The sequence below is a fragment of the Nicotiana tabacum genome, chromosome 12, assembly GCF_000715075.1.
Source record: "Nicotiana tabacum cultivar K326 chromosome 12, ASM71507v2, whole genome shotgun sequence".
Lineage (NCBI taxonomy): Eukaryota > Viridiplantae > Streptophyta > Magnoliopsida > Solanales > Solanaceae > Nicotiana > Nicotiana tabacum.
This window is the reverse complement of record NC_134091.1, coordinates 40725897-40742943: the sequence shown is the minus strand read 5'-3', so window position 1 is coordinate 40742943 and position 17047 is coordinate 40725897. Positions and strand designations below refer to the sequence as shown.

At 38.7% G+C, this 17047-nt stretch overlaps 1 protein-coding gene across 1 annotated transcript; it reads left to right on the top strand.

The window, feature by feature from the left end:
• The first annotated feature begins 3201 nt into the window (after window positions 1-3201).
• On the top strand, window positions 3202-3822 carry LOC142167113 (uncharacterized). Its single transcript, XM_075227269.1, has 2 exons — window positions 3202-3485; window positions 3570-3822. Exons 1-2 carry the CDS (start codon window positions 3202-3204, stop codon window positions 3820-3822), a joined length of 537 nt encoding a protein of 178 aa, XP_075083370.1.
• Window positions 3823-17047: the final 13225 nt, after the last annotated feature.

The window sequence follows — 17047 nt, the reverse complement described above, 5'->3', positions numbered from 1 at the left end:
AAAATATGTTGCATCAACAAAGTCACGAGTATCATCTTTAGTTAACTTCAATTTCTCTTCAATATTGCTCATGTATGATTTGTCTTTACTCATGGTAAATCCCTTCAAAATATCATCAATATAATTTTCCTTTACTTTGAAATCATCTACTTCTTCAGTTGCCTTGTGGTTGGACTTGTACACCCATTCAACTCCAATTAAACATTCTACAGGTTGTAGAGTAATGCCAACAATAGACATTTCGTCATGCTCTTTAAAACATGAAATTTCGAACAATGGCATAAAATTTATTCCATCTTCAATATCTATTGTCATGCATTGTTGTGGTTCTGAATCCCAAGCTATTTTTGCCTCAAACTTGGGTGGATCATTAGAAACTTTCTCTTGATGAACTATCTTGCTTCTTTCATTACCCGGTTCATCTTCAATACCATCAAATAATTTTTCTTGTGAAATACCAACATTTTTTGGACTGGCATCCTTTGCAACTAAATCATCCTTTTTATCAATCGCTTGAATTTTTGAAAGATCAATTTGAATATTATTTGACTTTCCTTTGCATTCAATATAATCTCTATCACAACAAAAATTACATGTACCTTCTCTTCTTTTCGCCTCTGTTTTTTAATTTTGGCCTTCTTGATTTATCTCCGCCGGATTTGATGTGTCTTCTTTTTCTTTTGGTTGATCATCCTTTTCTTGCGATGCATCCTTCGTTGTCTCATCTTTCTGTTTATTCAATGATCTCTCATATGTCACCAATTCACCTTCTAAATCATCAAGTCTGAGAGTGCTAAGATCTTTGGTAGCCTCATGAGAAACTTTAAACTTAGAGACTGCAATATTTTTTCAATAACTTTAACTTCTTCCAATACTTCTCCATTGGTCCTTAGATCATTGACTATTTTTTCAATTCTTGTAAAGAATTCTTTGATTGACTTTGTTAGTCTCATACGAGCCAACATAAATTGACTCCTAAACTCTTGCAGTTTCTCCTTCTTTATTTCAACAACTTTTCGATATGACTTCACCAAGATTTTTCAAGCCTCCTTTGATGATCTTGCATGCAAATATTTTTTTAGATACATGCAATTCAACCTTGATAACGAGATAGTAGAGTTTAATCTAAATGTCTTTTCTTCTCCAATTTCGTAGTTATATCACCAATCAACGTTGTACCTTCCGGGGGTTCCTCAAATCCTCATCAATGGTGGACCATAATTCAATAGCCTTAAAAAAAGTCTTCATTTGTTGATACCAAGTTTCGAAATTACTTTTGCCATCAAACACAAAAACGGGACAATTAGGTAATAGAGTATCCATATTTATTTTTGTTGGATCTCACACAGGCTCTGACAGAATCTCACACAAGCTCTGATACCAATTTGAAAGATTGAAATACCCCAAGAATAATTTAGGTACAAGCAAAAAATTCAACAAAGACTATATATAAAAAAAATCTATTAAACTAGGGAGATAATGTGATAGGAGGCTTTTTCAAAACTCATAAACTCTTGGATCTCTCTACATCATAGTTATCTCTCTACAATAGAAAATATGTAGTAGCACCTATATTTATAATACTACAAATTAAATTTAACTAGATTAACAAAACCTATTCCAATATGAATTTGGTAAATAAAACCTAACTAGACATGAATTAAGTAACATAGTAAATACCAAATCCTAGACAACTTAGGAATAATAATTAATCTTGGTTTAATTTCCAATAAACAAGACGTGCTATTAGTCCACTACGCAGAAGCGACCAGCCAAAACAAATTCCAAAATATACAAAACTAGCACTAGCAATCTTGATAATCAATCTTCTCTTATCATTTTCTCATGATCTTTTATCCATGCATAGGTATCTCTACCACTAAAAAATACAAAATCATCATTAACCACCTCTCCTTAACCAAAAACCACCGAACAAGAGAATGCCTACAAGAGAATCTCTGACTTCACAACCATTCTTAGAGGAGCTTAGACAAAGAGGACACATAGTGTTGTAACAATTTGCTTATTTCGTTTTAATTCACTTGTAACTCTACCATGAGGCAGGGTACATTTTTATTGGTTTCTAAATCACTATGATCATATGTCATACCATTGAAAACCAGATGTTAAAACTTTAAAAAAGAAACATGATTTCCTTAGACATTCAATTATGACAAACAAGAAGTAGGCTTTAAGCTCCACATGCAATACTAAAAGACAACTTTACAAAACTTAATAGGGGACAAAAAATAGATAATCCTTTTTATTTTAGATAATTAATTATCCCTCTAATCAGAATTTCAAGTACTTGTACATGTGGAGGAGCCGGAAATAAGTGAGCAAACTCCTTAGGGATTAGGGATATTCCCTGTGTTCCTTTGAAATAAGCTTGTTAACGCATTTAATTGTGATCTCATATTCGCCAACTCTTGCTCCCAATGTGGAGGTGGAGCGCTAGTGCTATATGAACCCATATAAGAACAACCACATCGCCTTGATGTTTGCTTGAATACTAGAGTTGGAACCACACCCATGCTTAACCCTCGAACACGGTCAGAGTTCTCGGGACCGAAGACTATACCAAGCGCATCATTAGGTAAAATTTGTGCAGGAGTTTCTGGTCTTTAACTTCGGATTTCTTCTATTCTCTCCTACATAAGAGACAAAAAATAATTTCAAAAGAAGAATGATATAACTTGGAGCCTAGACTAAGGATTAATAGATTAATAGCCAAATGTTGGAGTGTTGTGTATATACATTAGTTAGTATAGGGGTCAATTTGTACATGTTAGAAGTTAGAGGTATACATTAGTTATTTAGCATTGTATTAACAGATTAGTTGGTAGTTAGTTATAAATATCTGTACAAAGCTCCTATTTTCTGTTAATGAGAATAAACGACATTTCTTCTCTCAAGGCACTCTTTGATGGCTGAAATCTAACATGGTATCAGAGCGGAGAAGACCGATCCTCCAAGTTCTCGTTCAAATTTATTAGGTAAAGCTGAGTTTTTACACATAGATTTCTATTAGGTCACAATTTCTCCTCCTATTGTTTGTTAGCTTAATTGCTGCCTCGAATTGTGACGGAGAAGATTGATCACACACATCCATTATTTCTTCAACCTTCGAACACACCAGGCTTGGTGTTAATTCTAATTCTACTCACACACTCTGAAAATTATGTGATGTGGAGCAGATCGATGAAGCTAGCTCTAAAGGCTAAACGAAAATTAGGGTTCATCATAGGGGATTGCAAAAAGGAGTCGTTTGAGAATACTCTCCATGAGGAATGGGAGACCTACAATGCAATAGTGCATTCCTGGATCATGAACTCAGTTTCAAAGGATCTCGTCAGTGGAATCATATACGCGTCTGATGCGCATGCTGTATGGGAAGACCTCAAAGAGCGATTTGATAAAGTGAATCGAGTGAGGATTTCCAGATACACAGAGCAATTTCAAGGTTACCACAAGGAACTAACTCTGTTGCTATTTATTTTACTAAGCTGAAAGAGCTTTGGGCAGAGTATGATGTGTTAGTTACCTTCACAAAGTTGTGGTTGTGTAAGGGCAAAGGAACACATTGTTCATCTGCATCAACAACGATTAATGAAGTTCCGAAATGGGCTCAATGACACATATGATCAAGCACGCATGCAGATTCTGATGAAGACTAATGAACCAACTCTTAATCAGGCATATGCACTGATTTCTCAGGATGAAAGTCAACAAGCCATGGGAAATCTATCGCGACAGAAAAGCTTGATCCTTTGGCTTTTGAGGGGAACCAATGAAAGAAAAAAATGTGCACTAATATTGTAAGGAATACACCACTAGCAGGAATGGTAGAAAAGAAAGAAAAAAGTATTGTTGAAAAGAAAAAAAATATGTAGCAAAAGAAAATAAGAATATCTTGTCCTTACTAGTGGGTATGAATTAAAGTAGTGCTTAAAGAAAGAGGAAATATTTCTGGGGGTGATATTATTTGTGAAATTGAAATTGTGTTGAAGAAAAATGCGCTTAAAGTTAAGTTTGTGATGTGTTAAAGTGCTTAGGAGGGTTAGTCACTATTCCTAAATTTATCCTACTCGTCCTTTAACCCACATTACAACCATAAAAAAGTCCTAATTAATTTTAGATTGAGCAAGCCTACATAAGTAGATGTTTACATAATGGGCAAGCCTATAGTACTTTATGCATGCATGTGACTTCTTTGTGAGAGTGAGGAATTTCTTTGATATATGTGAATCCTTACAATATATTTGAGCATTTGATTCAAATGTGTGGATTCAACTTACTCTTTTGTTCTTGTTGTGAGGGAACATGATTTCACAAAGGATATGTGACATTATTAGATGTCTCTATGATGCTACGTGTTCAAGTCATGAATGCATTGTGATATTGAGTCAGCTTGTGAGGTTATGATTGTTATAAATATGTTGTCTTGTTGTTGAATAAATTTTTGAAGTATGACATGGAGTAAAGGGAAGTGTGTGTTGAAGACACATGCTAAAATTTAATTGTTGCTATCAACCATAGTCATAGGTATGGTGTGATTCGAATATGCTAGCCGATAATAAGGTGCTCTAGGAATTGGTGGTTGACTCGAGGACGAGCAACGTTTAAGTGTGGGGTGGTGATGTTGGGCCAAAATGCTATACTTTTAGTACATTACTCACCTTACATGTTGTTAGTTTAGTGGTTAATTGTGTGACGTTTGAGCTAAATTATGTTGTTTTATGTGTAGGAGCATCGGAAGACAAAGACGAGTGAAGATTGCACAAAAAGAGGACGAAAATGCAAGAAAAAAGCACAAAAATGGCAAGTACCCAAGCCATGCTATAGACCAGGCTTCGCGAGGTTTATAGCCAGCTTGACTGCACTATAGATCAGGCTTCGCGAGGTCTATAGCTCGGTAATTCAAAGTTGCGCGTTAAAAGTCTCCAACCCGAATTTGGACTCAAGGACTTCAACCCTAGCCTATAAATACTCCCTAAACATGTCTAAGAGGCGCAGACGGTTTTAGAGAAAATTCGACCTAAATATAGACGTTTTTGGAGAGGGGATTCGACCTAAGGAGGCAAGAACAAGCTAGGAGCAAGGCGGAGAATTCTTCTACGAGTTTTTCACTTCCTTCTTCCTATTTCCATTATTGGTTATGAATTCTAGTATTGTAGTTTTGTATACTATTATGAATAGCTAATTTGTTATCTAGGATTTTGATGGAACCTTTTGTAGGATAAATTTTTGTTATATTTTTATATAATTGAGTCGTTGGATTTCTCTACTTGTTCAACTACGTATTTATTGTTGTTGATTGAATGACCATCAATTGACTGTACCTATTTAATATATATTGCTCGAGACAGAGAGAGTACATATTTAGGTAGTTGTTGAACAACATCACTCCTAACGTATGTGAGAGATCAATACGGAGGGTTTAAAGGCAGGATTAGAGATAACGAAACCTTGGTGCGATCGTAGTGAGCAGTGAATTAGTGCCAGCTAGCGTAGTTCGAGAGAATGCGTCTAGTAAATTATGGTAGTTGCTCGAGAGAGAGTTACGACACCCAAAGTACTCACGATCGGTAGAGAATACTTAAGCAAAATTATACAAGACGTCGCGGGAAGGATTCCGACAATTGGGGAAATTATAACTCTAGACCTCCTTAATCTATTCTCCCCTCGTATCTTTACTTGTTAATCTAATATTTTAATTTGTTAGTTAATTAGTTTAACATAAGAATCTTTATATTTATAACTTAGGGATTGTTTGAACTTGTCTTCTTAGTGATACTTAACAATTATAGTGAAGCCTTATGTAATGACCCGGCCGGTCATTTTGATAATTTAAGCTCTGATCGGCGGCATAAGACCTTGAGCAGCTTCACATTATGTATATCGACTTGTGTGTATGGTTAGATTCAGTTGCCGGATGATTCAGAGTCAAATTGGTAGAAGGATTCTAGTTTTGGAAGCTTAAGCGGTGAGAATTTGACTTTTTGTGTAAACGGCTCCGGAATGAGTTATGGATGTTGTCAGCAGCTTCGTATGCTGATTTTGGGCATAGGAGCGCATCCGGAATGTGTTTTGGAGGTCTGTAGTAGATTTATGCTTGAATTGGTGAAAGTTGGACTTTTGACGATTTCGGTCGGCAGTGGAAATTTTGATATCGAGCCCAGAATGGAATTCTGGAAGTAGCTGTAGTTTTGTAGTGTCATTTGTGACATGTGTGTGAAATTTGAAGTCATTCGGACTAGGTTTGATATGTTTCGGCGTCATTTGTAGAATTTGGAAAATTCAAAATTCCTTATGCTTCAATCCGTGCTCCATCCATGTTTTTGATGTTGTTCAATGTTGTTTGAAGGCTCGACTCAGATCGTATAGTGTTATAGGATTGGTTGGTATGTTTGGTTGAGCTCCCGGGGACCTCGGGTGTATCTCGGATGCTTAACGGATGAATTTTTGGACTTAGGCCATTGCTGTAGGTTTTCTGGTGTCTGGTGTTTCCCACCTGAGGAGTGGGAACCGCAGGTGCGGACTCGCACGTGTGGAGATGGAAGCACAGATACGAGAATTGAGAGTTGGCCTGGGGTCGCAGGTGCGAGGAGGTTCCGCATCTGCGATGCCCGCAGATGCGTAGAAGTCTCGCAGGTGCGGAGACTGTGGAAGTTATTGACTTCCGCAGGTGCAACTGGTTAGATCGCAGGTGCGAGGATCGCTGGGGCAGAAAAGGGGTTGGAATCGAGGGTTAGTTCATTTTGACTCCATTTTTTATTTTGAGCTCGGGAGAAGGCGATTCTTTGAGGGATTTTCAGAGGAATCTTATGGGTAACGATTTCTTACTCGAATTTGGTTTTATTGCATTAATCTATTGTTATTTTCCTCATTTAATCAAGGTAATTGGGTGAGAAATGGGGGGAAAAGTTCTCCAACCGAAAATCTGAGTTTTGATCGAGTTCTAGGCATCAGATTTAGATGATTTTTGTACGAGTGGTCTCGTGAGTAAATGAGTGTTCTAAATTGGTAATTTTACCCGATTCCGAGTCGTGGGCCCGGGGAGACGTTTTGTGAGTTTTTCCTATTTTCTTGCCTTAGCTTCGAATTCATTAGCTAAAGTAGTTACTTGTAGTATTATTTACATTATGCAATTGATTTGATTAGATTTGGGTCATTCGAAGTTAGATACTCGTGGCAAGAGCATGGTTTCGGATTGAATCGAGCGATTCGAGGTAAGTATCTTGCCTAACCTTGTGTGGGGGAACTACCCCTTAGGATTTGATTCATCTATGTTGATTGTAGTCTGTGTACGCGAGGTGACGAGTGCGTGCTCGGACTTATTTGTGGAAAGTTGGCCTTTTAGGGTTCTTCTGTCCTTATATTCACCGTGTATGATGTTGTTCTTGATACGCTTGAATTCCTATTTGCTAGTTTCACCTCTACATGCTTTGATTAGAGATAATTGCTTTAGGATTCACTCTTACTTTCAATTTGACCCTTATTCGACTTAACCAAAAAATTTACCTCTTCTATCGTCGTGCTATATTTTTTCATAACTGCTTATCTTTAATTGAAATCATTGTTTTCTCATCCTATAATTGTTTAGTCTCAATTGGAGTTATGATTATCTTCCGCTGCTTATCCTTACTTGAATTGTTGAATATTCCTCGTAATTGCTCAACCTCCAAAAGAGTTTAGATAACCTATATCTTAGTTGACTTGCCATTATTTGGAACTAATTGACTCGTGTTGGCTTCTTATTGTTGACTTGAATATTGTGGAATAGTTGCTACATTTTGTTTTGTTTTCCCTTGTTAAGATGTTCTCCTTGTGCCTAGCATTCTTTACTGTGGTTATTTCTTGTGAATGAGTTCTACCGTTCTTGTGATTTAAGTTCTTGAGTTGATTTGCTCGTCGTACTTTGCATCTCTGTCATTGCTGCTTTTGTACTTGTTGCGGTGATGTACGAGATTTCTATCGTGTTATAGTTGTTATCTTTGTTGTTTGCGCTGCATATTTAAATTGGGACTACGGACGTATTCCGGGAGATCCCTCTGTCTTGCATATTTACTTTGGGTCTACAGACGTATTCTGGGAGATCCCCCAGCACCGCATATTTAAATTGGGACTATAGACATATTGTGGGAGATCCCCATGTCTTGCATATTTACTTTGGGACTACGGACGTATTCCGGGAGATCTCCCATCACCGCATATTTAAATTGGGACTACGGACGTATTCCGGGAGATCCCCCTGTCTTGCATATTTACTTTGGGACTACAGACGTATTCCGGGAGATCCCCCCGTACTACATAATTAATTCGGGACTACGGGACGGCATCCTGGTAGATTCCCCTGTGGTTATATATGTGTTCGGAGCTGCTAATCTTTCATGCTTATGTGTCACAGGGTGACTTATACTCGAAGGATATTACTTGAAATATTTATATTTGAAAAGTATTTATCTTGAAGGAACTATGTTTGAAGGATATTTATTTGAAAGGGTTATACTTGAAAAGTATTTATCTTGAAAGAACTATGTTTGAAGGCTAATTATTTGAAAAGTTTATATTTGAAAGGTTTTTATCTTGAAAGAACTACATTTGAAAGATATTTATTTGAAAGGATTATATTTCAAAAAATAATTTCTTATTGGAAAGTATTATATTCTAATGACCTCAATAAAAAATTAAAAAAAACTTACGAGTGAAAGTTTACACTTGAAGGATTTGACTAATTTATTGAGGTTTGTTGGCTGAGACCATATGTGAAAACTATTGCAGTTGCTGAGTTACTACTTGCCTTTACTGTATTAAGGTTTTCGAATTTGGGTTGTGTTTCCGTTCATTCTTCTGTGTCTTATTCTGGTGTTCCGCTGTTACTTGTTGTTTTTCCTTCCTTATTGCAGTTGCTATGTCGTTAGCCATATCACGGGGTCCTTAGATAGATGTCATGTTATGTCATACCTATACTTATGCTTGTTCAGTTTATTAGAATAGTGGGTGTCTTGACTAGTCCTTATCACTACTTCACCGAGGTTAGTCTTGATACTTACTAGGCAACTCTATGGTGTGCTCATACTACACTTCTGCACGTTTGTGCAGATCCAAGTATCGATCGTTAGTAGATGTGCAGATCATTGCTGAGGAGACTCAAGGTAAACCTGCCGCTGCGTTTGCAAGCTTCGGAGTCACCTTCCTATTTTGTATTTACACTATTTTTACTTACTTCCGAACAATTGTATTTAGAAGTTGTAGTAAACTCTATAGAGCTTATGACTTATACTACCAGTTTTGGGAAATTATAAATTTTGTAAAGATTTCTATTTCAAGACTGTTAGATTTCCTTTGTTATTGTTATTACTCGGTAAATGTTAGGCTTACCTAGTCCCTAAGACTAGGTGCCATCACGATACCCAACTGAGGGGAAATTGGGTCGTGACAAGTTGGTATCAGAGCTCTAGGTTCATAGGTGCTACGAGTCATAAGCGAGTTTAGCAGAGTCTTGCGGATCAGTACGGAGACGTGTGTACTTATCTTCGAGAGGCTACGAAACTATTAGGACAATTTCACTTCCTCCATTCCTATCGTGTGAGTTCATTGATCTTGAAGTTTGAAATTTACCATTCCATTCTCTCACAAATGGTGAGGACACGAGTTGCGGTTCCTGATGATGTTACCTCCGGAGTAGATGCCGCTATGGTCAGAGGCAGAGGCCGACGAGGAGCACGTGCTGCAGCTAGGGCACCTACCAGAGCAGCAGTTGGGTAGCCGTCAGTAGTTCCAATTGGGGGCAAGTACCGGAGGCGCCTGTTGTTACCCCCGGACTTCAGGAGACTTTAGCACAGTTCCTGAGCATGTTTGGTATATTGGCTCAGGCGGGGTTATTTCCGGTTGCACCGGTTACTTCACAGACAGGGGGAGGAGACCAGACTCCCGCCGCCCACACTCCAGAGCAGGAGTTCACGTTGGTTAGGTTCTAGGTGTCATGGTGACACATGTTGAGGTTCCAGTTTAGCTTATGGTCAGAACAGCAACATCCGAGGAAGGGCAGCTTAGATTTGCAAGGTTCAAGAGATATAACCCTCCTACATTCAGCGGTTTGGCTTCAGAGAGTGCACAAAGTTTTCTGGAGGAGTGCCATAGCATCCTCCGCACTATGGATATTGTTGAGACGAGTGGGGTTGCTTTTACTACGTTCCAGCTTAAGAGAGAAGCTCATCAGAGGTGGCGGGCAGCTTCACTTACATGGGTTCAGTTTTCAAAGATGTTTTTGAGAAAGTTTGTACCTCAGTCCCTTCGGGATGCATGGCACGTGGAGTTTGAGCAGTTGCGTCTGGGCACTATGTCAGTATTAGGGTATGCCATCAGATTCAAGGATTTGGCCAGGCATGTACCTGCCTTGGTCGCTTCAGTTAGAGGGCGAGTCCATAGATTCATTGAGGGGCTCATGCGTGATATTCGGTTCAGCATGGCTCGAGAGTTGGAGTCATATGTTTCGTTTCAGCATGTGGTAGGGATCGCTCGTCGGTTAGAGGGCATGTGGGACCGGGAGCGAGAGAACATACGAGATCAGAAGAGAAAGTACAGGGAGACGAGGAGTCCTCGTAGACCGGAGAGATCTACTGGTCCTTATTTTGGAGGCAGGGTACGACATGGTAGGAGTTTTGTGGGTCAGCCAATTCAGTTGCACTTCTGGCTTTGCGTAGTGTTTCAGGTGCTCATGGGTCTCAGAAAACTCGTACTGCTCAGTTTCCACAACCACATCAGCAGAGAGGTTGCTTTGAGTGTGGAGATATCATCCACATGGTGAGAGATTGTCCTAGGCTTCGGGTAGGTGTGTCACAACGAGTTATTCAGGTCAGTAGAGGGCGCCCAAGGGGGGAGGCCTAACCCGTTGATGTGTTTCATATAGTAGGCTGGAGGCCGTTGTGCCAGATATTATCATACAGGTATGTTTTGATCTGTTACAGAGGGGCACCATTTGTATTTCATTATAGTTCTGCTGGTCGAGATGAATCCCTTATTTGTTGCTTCATTTATGAGTGAGTTTCATGCTTTGCACTCTATTTTTGTGTTTGCTCCTGTTGGGAGATTCTATGAGTGGTAGCCTGTGTCTATCGTTGTTTTTATTCATCATTGAGAGTGGTGAGACTAAAAGTGAGTCCTTGTTGTTCATCATGGTAATCTTGATGTGATTTTTTATGAGTATTTTGGTTACGAGCTATGATTTGATACTCTACCGGGGTGAGAGTTCAGCGAGTGTTGTGATTTATTGGCAGAGATGAGTTAGTGGAAGATTTCAATTGGTATGATATATATTCGATATGTGATTTAGAGTTGAGGGTGAGACCCTCGTGATCTCTTGTGATTCGATATGTTTGAACTGGGCTGAGTACCGCGGTGGAAGTTATATCAGGATGGGACCCTTGTGATTGTTCATATGCTTTAATTCTTTCCTTGTTATATTGTTTTGTAGGTTAGTATTGATAGATAGTTGTGCATGTCGGGCTTGTTTGATAGTTTCCTTATGTGTTTCTCTTTTCATCTTCAGTCAATTTCGTTCTGTGCTTCTTGAGTTTTAGCTTGCGGTGTGTGTGCCTAGTGGTGTTAATATGTCTTGGTGATTCGGATTATGAGGTATTCATGTTTCTTGCATTATTATCAGTGTTATGGAGGTTTAAAACAGAGTTCTATCGGATATGAGGCTAATTGTCGGTGCTGGGTTGATTTCGGGCCGCTATTGGGATCAGAAGTGTTATTAAGGGCCTATGTGTGGTGTGTTATATTGTGTGGTCGTACCTTGTGGGTATAGGCGTCAGTTGGTGCAGCTGGTTGAGACTGATACCGGATATGGATTTAGAATCGGGTATTTTGTAAATGAATAGAAGGTGAGAATTTGGGGTATGAGGCTTATCGGTGCTGGTAGAAAGGCTAATTGTAGTTGATATAAAGTCTTCATGCTTATGTAGATTGGGGTGACGTGGGATCACCCGCGGGTGTATGTTGGAAGTGTGCTTTCAGTGATTTGATGAGTTCGAGGCGAATCTTGGCACGTTTGAGGACGAACGTTTATTTTAAGAGGGGGAGAATGTAACGACCCGACCGGTCCTTTTGATAATTTAAGCTCTGATCGGCGACATAAGGCCTTGAGCAGCTTCACATTATGTATATCGACTTACGTGCATGGTTGGATTCAGTTGCCGGATGATTCAGAGTCAAATTGGAAGAAGGATTCTAGTTTTGGAAGCTTAAGCGGTGAGAGTTGACCGGTTATGTAAACGACTCCGGAATGAGTTATGGATGATATCAGCAGCTTCGTATGGTGAATTTGGGCTTAGGAGCGCGTTCAGAATGTGTTTTGGAGGTCCGTAGTAGATTTAGGATTGAATTGGCGAAAGTTGGATTTTTTGCGATTTCGGTCGGCATTGGAAATTTTGATATCGATCCCAGAATGGAATTTCGGAAGTGGCTGTAGTTTCGTAGTGTCATTTGTGACCTGTGTGTGAAATTTGAAGTCATTCGGACTAGGTTTGATATGTTTCGGTGTCATTTGTAGAATTTGGAAAATTCAAAGTTCCTTAGGCTTGAATCCGTGCTCCATTCATGTTTTTGATGTTGTTCAATGTGGTTTGAAGGCTCGACTCAGATCGTATGGTATTATAGGATTGGTTGGTATGTTTGGTTGAGGTCTCGGGGGCCTCGGGTGTGTTTCAGATGCTTAACAGATGAATTTTTGGACTTAGGCCATTGCTGTAGTTTTTCTGGTGTCTGGTGTTTCGCACCTGCGGAGTGGGAAGCGCATGTGCAGACTCGCACGTGCGGAGATGGTAGCGCAGATGCGAGAATTGAGAGTTGGCCTGGGGTCGCAGGTGCGAGTAGGTTTCGCATCTGCGATGCCCGCAGATGCGCTGAAGGCTCGCAGGTGCGGAGACTGTGGGAGTTAGTGACTTCCACAAGTGCGACTGGTTAGACTGCAGGTGCGGTAGGTGCAGGTGCGAAAAATGGTCGCATGTGCGAGGATCGCTGGTCAGAAAAGGGGTTGGAATCAAGGGTTAGTTCATTTTCAATCCATTTTTGATTTTGAGCTCGGGAGAAGGCGATTCTTTGAGGGATTTTCAGAGAAATCTTGTGGGTAACGATTTCTTACTCGAATTTGGTTTTATTGCATTAATCTATTGTAGTTTTCCTCATTTAATCAAGATAATTGGGTGAGAAATGTAAGAAATGGGGGGAAAAGTTCCCCAACCGAAATTCTGAGTTTTGATCGAATTCTAGGAATCAGATTCAGATAATTTTTGTACGAGTGGTCTCGTGAGTGAATGAGTGTTCTAAATTGGTAATTTTATCGGATTCTGAGTCGTGGGCCCGGGGAGACTTTTTGGGCGTTTTTCCTATTTTCTTGCCTTAGCTTCGAATTCATTAGCTAAAGTAGTTACTTGTAGTATTGTTTACATTATGCAATTGATTTGATTAGATTTGGGCCATTCAGAGTTAGATACTTGTGGCAAGAGCATGGTTTCGGATTGAGTCGAGCGATTCGAGGTAAGTATCTTGCCTAACCTTGTGTGGGGGAACTACCCCTTAGGATTTGATTCATCTATATTGATTGTAGTCTGTGTATGCGAGGTGACGAGTGCGTGCTCGGACTTATTTGTGAAAAGTTGGCCTTTTAGGGTTCTTATGTCCTTATATTCACCGTGTATGATGTTGTTCTTGATACGCTTGAATTCCTATTTGCTAGTTTCACCTCTACATGCTTTGATTAGAGATAATTGCTTTAGGATTCACTCTTACTTTCAATTTGACCCTTATTCGACTTAACCAAAAAATTTACCTCTTCTATCGTCGTGCTATATTTTTTCATAACTGCTTATCTTTAATTGAAATCATTATTTTCTCATCCTATAATTATTTAGTCTCAATTGGAGTTATGATTATCTTCCGCTGCTTATCCTTACTTGAATTGTTAAATATTTCTCGTAATTGCTCAACCTCAAAAGGAGTTTAGATAACCTATATCTTAGTTGACTTGCCATTATTTGGAACTAATTTACTCGTGTTGGCTTCTTATTGTTGACTTGAATATTGTGGAATCGTTGCTACATTTTGTTTTGTTTTCCCTTGTTAAGCTGTTCTCCTTGTGCCTAGCATTCTTTACTGTGGTTATTTCTTGTGAATGAGTTCTACCGTTCTTGTGGTTTAAGTTCTTGAGTTGATTTGCTCGCCGTACTTTGCATCTCTGTCATTGTTGCTTTTGTACTTGTTGTGGTGATGTACGAGATTTTTTGTCGTGTTATAGTTGTTATCTCTATTGTTTGCGCTGCATATTTAAATTGGGACTACGGACGTATTTCGGAAGATCCCCATATCTTGCATATTTACTTTGAGACTACGGACGTATTTCGGGAGATCCCCCAGCCCCGCATATTTAAATTGGGACTACAGACGTATTCCAGGAGACCCCCCTGTCTTGCATATTTACTTTGGGACTACGGACGTATTCCGGGAGATCCCCCAACACCGCATATTTAAATTGGGACTACGGACATATTCCGGGAGATCCCCCTGTCTTGCATATTTACTTTGGGACTACGGACGTATTCCGGGAGATCCCCCCGTACTGCATAATTAATTCGGGACTACGGGACGGTATCCCGATAGATTCCCCTGTGGTTATATCTGTATTCGGAGCTGCTAATCTTCCATGCTTAGGTGTCACAGGGTGACTTATACTCGAAGGATATTACTTGAAAAGTATTTATCTTGAAGGAACTATGTTTGAAGTATATTTATTTGAAAGGGTTATACTTGAAAAGTATTTATTTTAAACCAATGAAATCGACAGCTAAAATTAGTGAATTAAATTAATCCACATCCAAAATGCACACATGCATGCCTAAAATCATTGAATTTGACGGGTAACCAGTAAAATTAATGGCGAAAATCAGTAAAATCAACGGCTAAATCAGCGAAATTGACGGCTTAAATCAATAATTTAAACTGATCTCCATCTAATAAACACATATGCATGCTATAAATCAATGAAAACAACGGCTAATTTAGCAAAATCCAACGAGTGAAACGAATCTGAAGTCGACACTTTACCAAAAGCTAAAGGAATTCTATGAGGTGAATAAAGTATATGAGGAGAGAAGGCAGGAAAGAAGTCGAATTCTTAAGGGAAAGAAGGATTTGGATTCTGGAGGAAGAGAGATGAGGAAGTTCAAAAAGGATTGGGATGCTTATACAAATGACGGGAGTTCTAAAATAAGTATGGCGGAAAAGAGTTTTTAGTTGTAAAAAGAAGTTAAAAAAGATAGCGGCGGTTCGAACTGCCATAAATTACAAAGAATCGTCGTTATAAACTATTAATTAATGGCGTTTGACCATATTGACGTAATATGTTCCATTTTGTGGCGGTTCGCTAAAACCACCATAATGTAACCACCGCAATAACCTCTTTTTTGTAGTGAGAAGAGATGCACAAATGTTCCAGTGAGTATGTGTGAGAGGTTGACAGTGGTGGGTCTAAGGATAGGCAGAGGTAGACCGAAGAAGTATTGGGAAGAGGTGTGTATGGGGTAAAATTGGTTAGTGATAGTTGGGCGAATGACGGAATGACACGTAGAACTAAATACTAGTGAGACGTGAGTAAGTAAATAGCTGGCACCGAATGTAAACAAGCAATCGGTGTTGAATGAATCCTGAATACAGAGTAGCCGGTAACAAAGATTCAAAGCATTGTCATCGGATAACATTCAATGGGCAGTCGTTACAGAGAATATCTGCATTTATAACCAATTCTTGTGCATCCATCAATAACTGTTTTATTCTCATTTAAGAAGAGCTTGATTTGGGGATCTTGTCTCCCTGAATAGAGCTATAAATAGGAGGATTAGTATCCATTGTAGACACGAAATATTCTGCACAAAAAAGAAGAAGCTATAATCTACTTTCATATTACGCTCAGTCATAGTTCTTGAACATTGTTCTCACTCTTGCCATCGAAAGACTAAGTTCTTAGTCAGACTTATAATCTTCTTTAATTTTATTTGATAATCTTATTTCTGTTCTTATTTATTTATTATTTTTGGGTCAAATCGATTCGCTTGTCTATAGAAAATGCTATAAATTCAACCGTACCATTTTACAAGTAAACAAGGTGATTGGGCAAGACATGACACATCTTCAGCTTACAGAGGACATGACCCCCGATATGAGAGTGTAAATATTGAGAATTAAGGTAGTAGGTTAGTAGGTAGTCACGTGTTTCTCTTCTGCATACCTGTAGTATTATAGTATTACCCCCGTACTTTCTTAGTTCTTAGTTTTCTATTATTATCTGTTAGTTTTTTGCTTCAATTATCTTATTTTTCTTGCTATTGTTATTGCTTCTTTGCTTCTCCTCTATCGTTTTTCCTTTTAGTGATTGCTAAGATTATGCTTTCTTTAAGCCGAGGGTCTATCTGAACATTCTTTCTACCTTCACAAATGTCGAGATAAGGCATGCGTACATAGTACTCTTCCTAGACTCCACTTATGTGATTTCGCTGGATATGTTGTATAAGCTGCTATGATAGTATTCCATAAATTTAAAAGGCATTAGTTGATATAAGGAATATTTTTTGTGAATACCTACTCAAGTTTTTGCTATAACAATTAATTTTTTTTAATTCTTTACAAGTATGATGCAAGAATCTATATCAATTTTTTAGTGTTATAATTAAATGAAATTTATCTAAGTTAAGAAAGCATCTATATGCGAGATAGATTGCTTAACAAAAAACGTAAAAATAGTACGGGTTAGTCAGTTTTCGGACTGGTCATTTAAAAATAGCCAGTGTTTGCAAAGTCATTGAAAAATAGTCACTATTTTGCTGCAATACGGAAAGCTCCAGCATAATATACTGGAGATCGGTGCACCTGTGTATGAACTTCCAGCATATTATGCTGGAACTCTAACACGCGGAAAGTTCCAGTATAATATACTTGGAGATTGGAGCACATGTGTATGAACTTCCAACATATTATGCTGGAACTCCAG

Excerpts from the sequence above, each read along its gene's own strand:
- LOC142167113 (XM_075227269.1), top strand. The coding sequence starts at position 3,202 with ATGAAGCTAGCTCTAAAGGCTAAACGAAAATTAGGGTTCATCATAGGG. Across the intron at positions 3,486-3,569 it reads TACCACAAGGAACTAACTCT|GGCAAAGGAACACATTGTTC; the intron begins GTTGCTATTTAT and ends TGGTTGTGTAAG.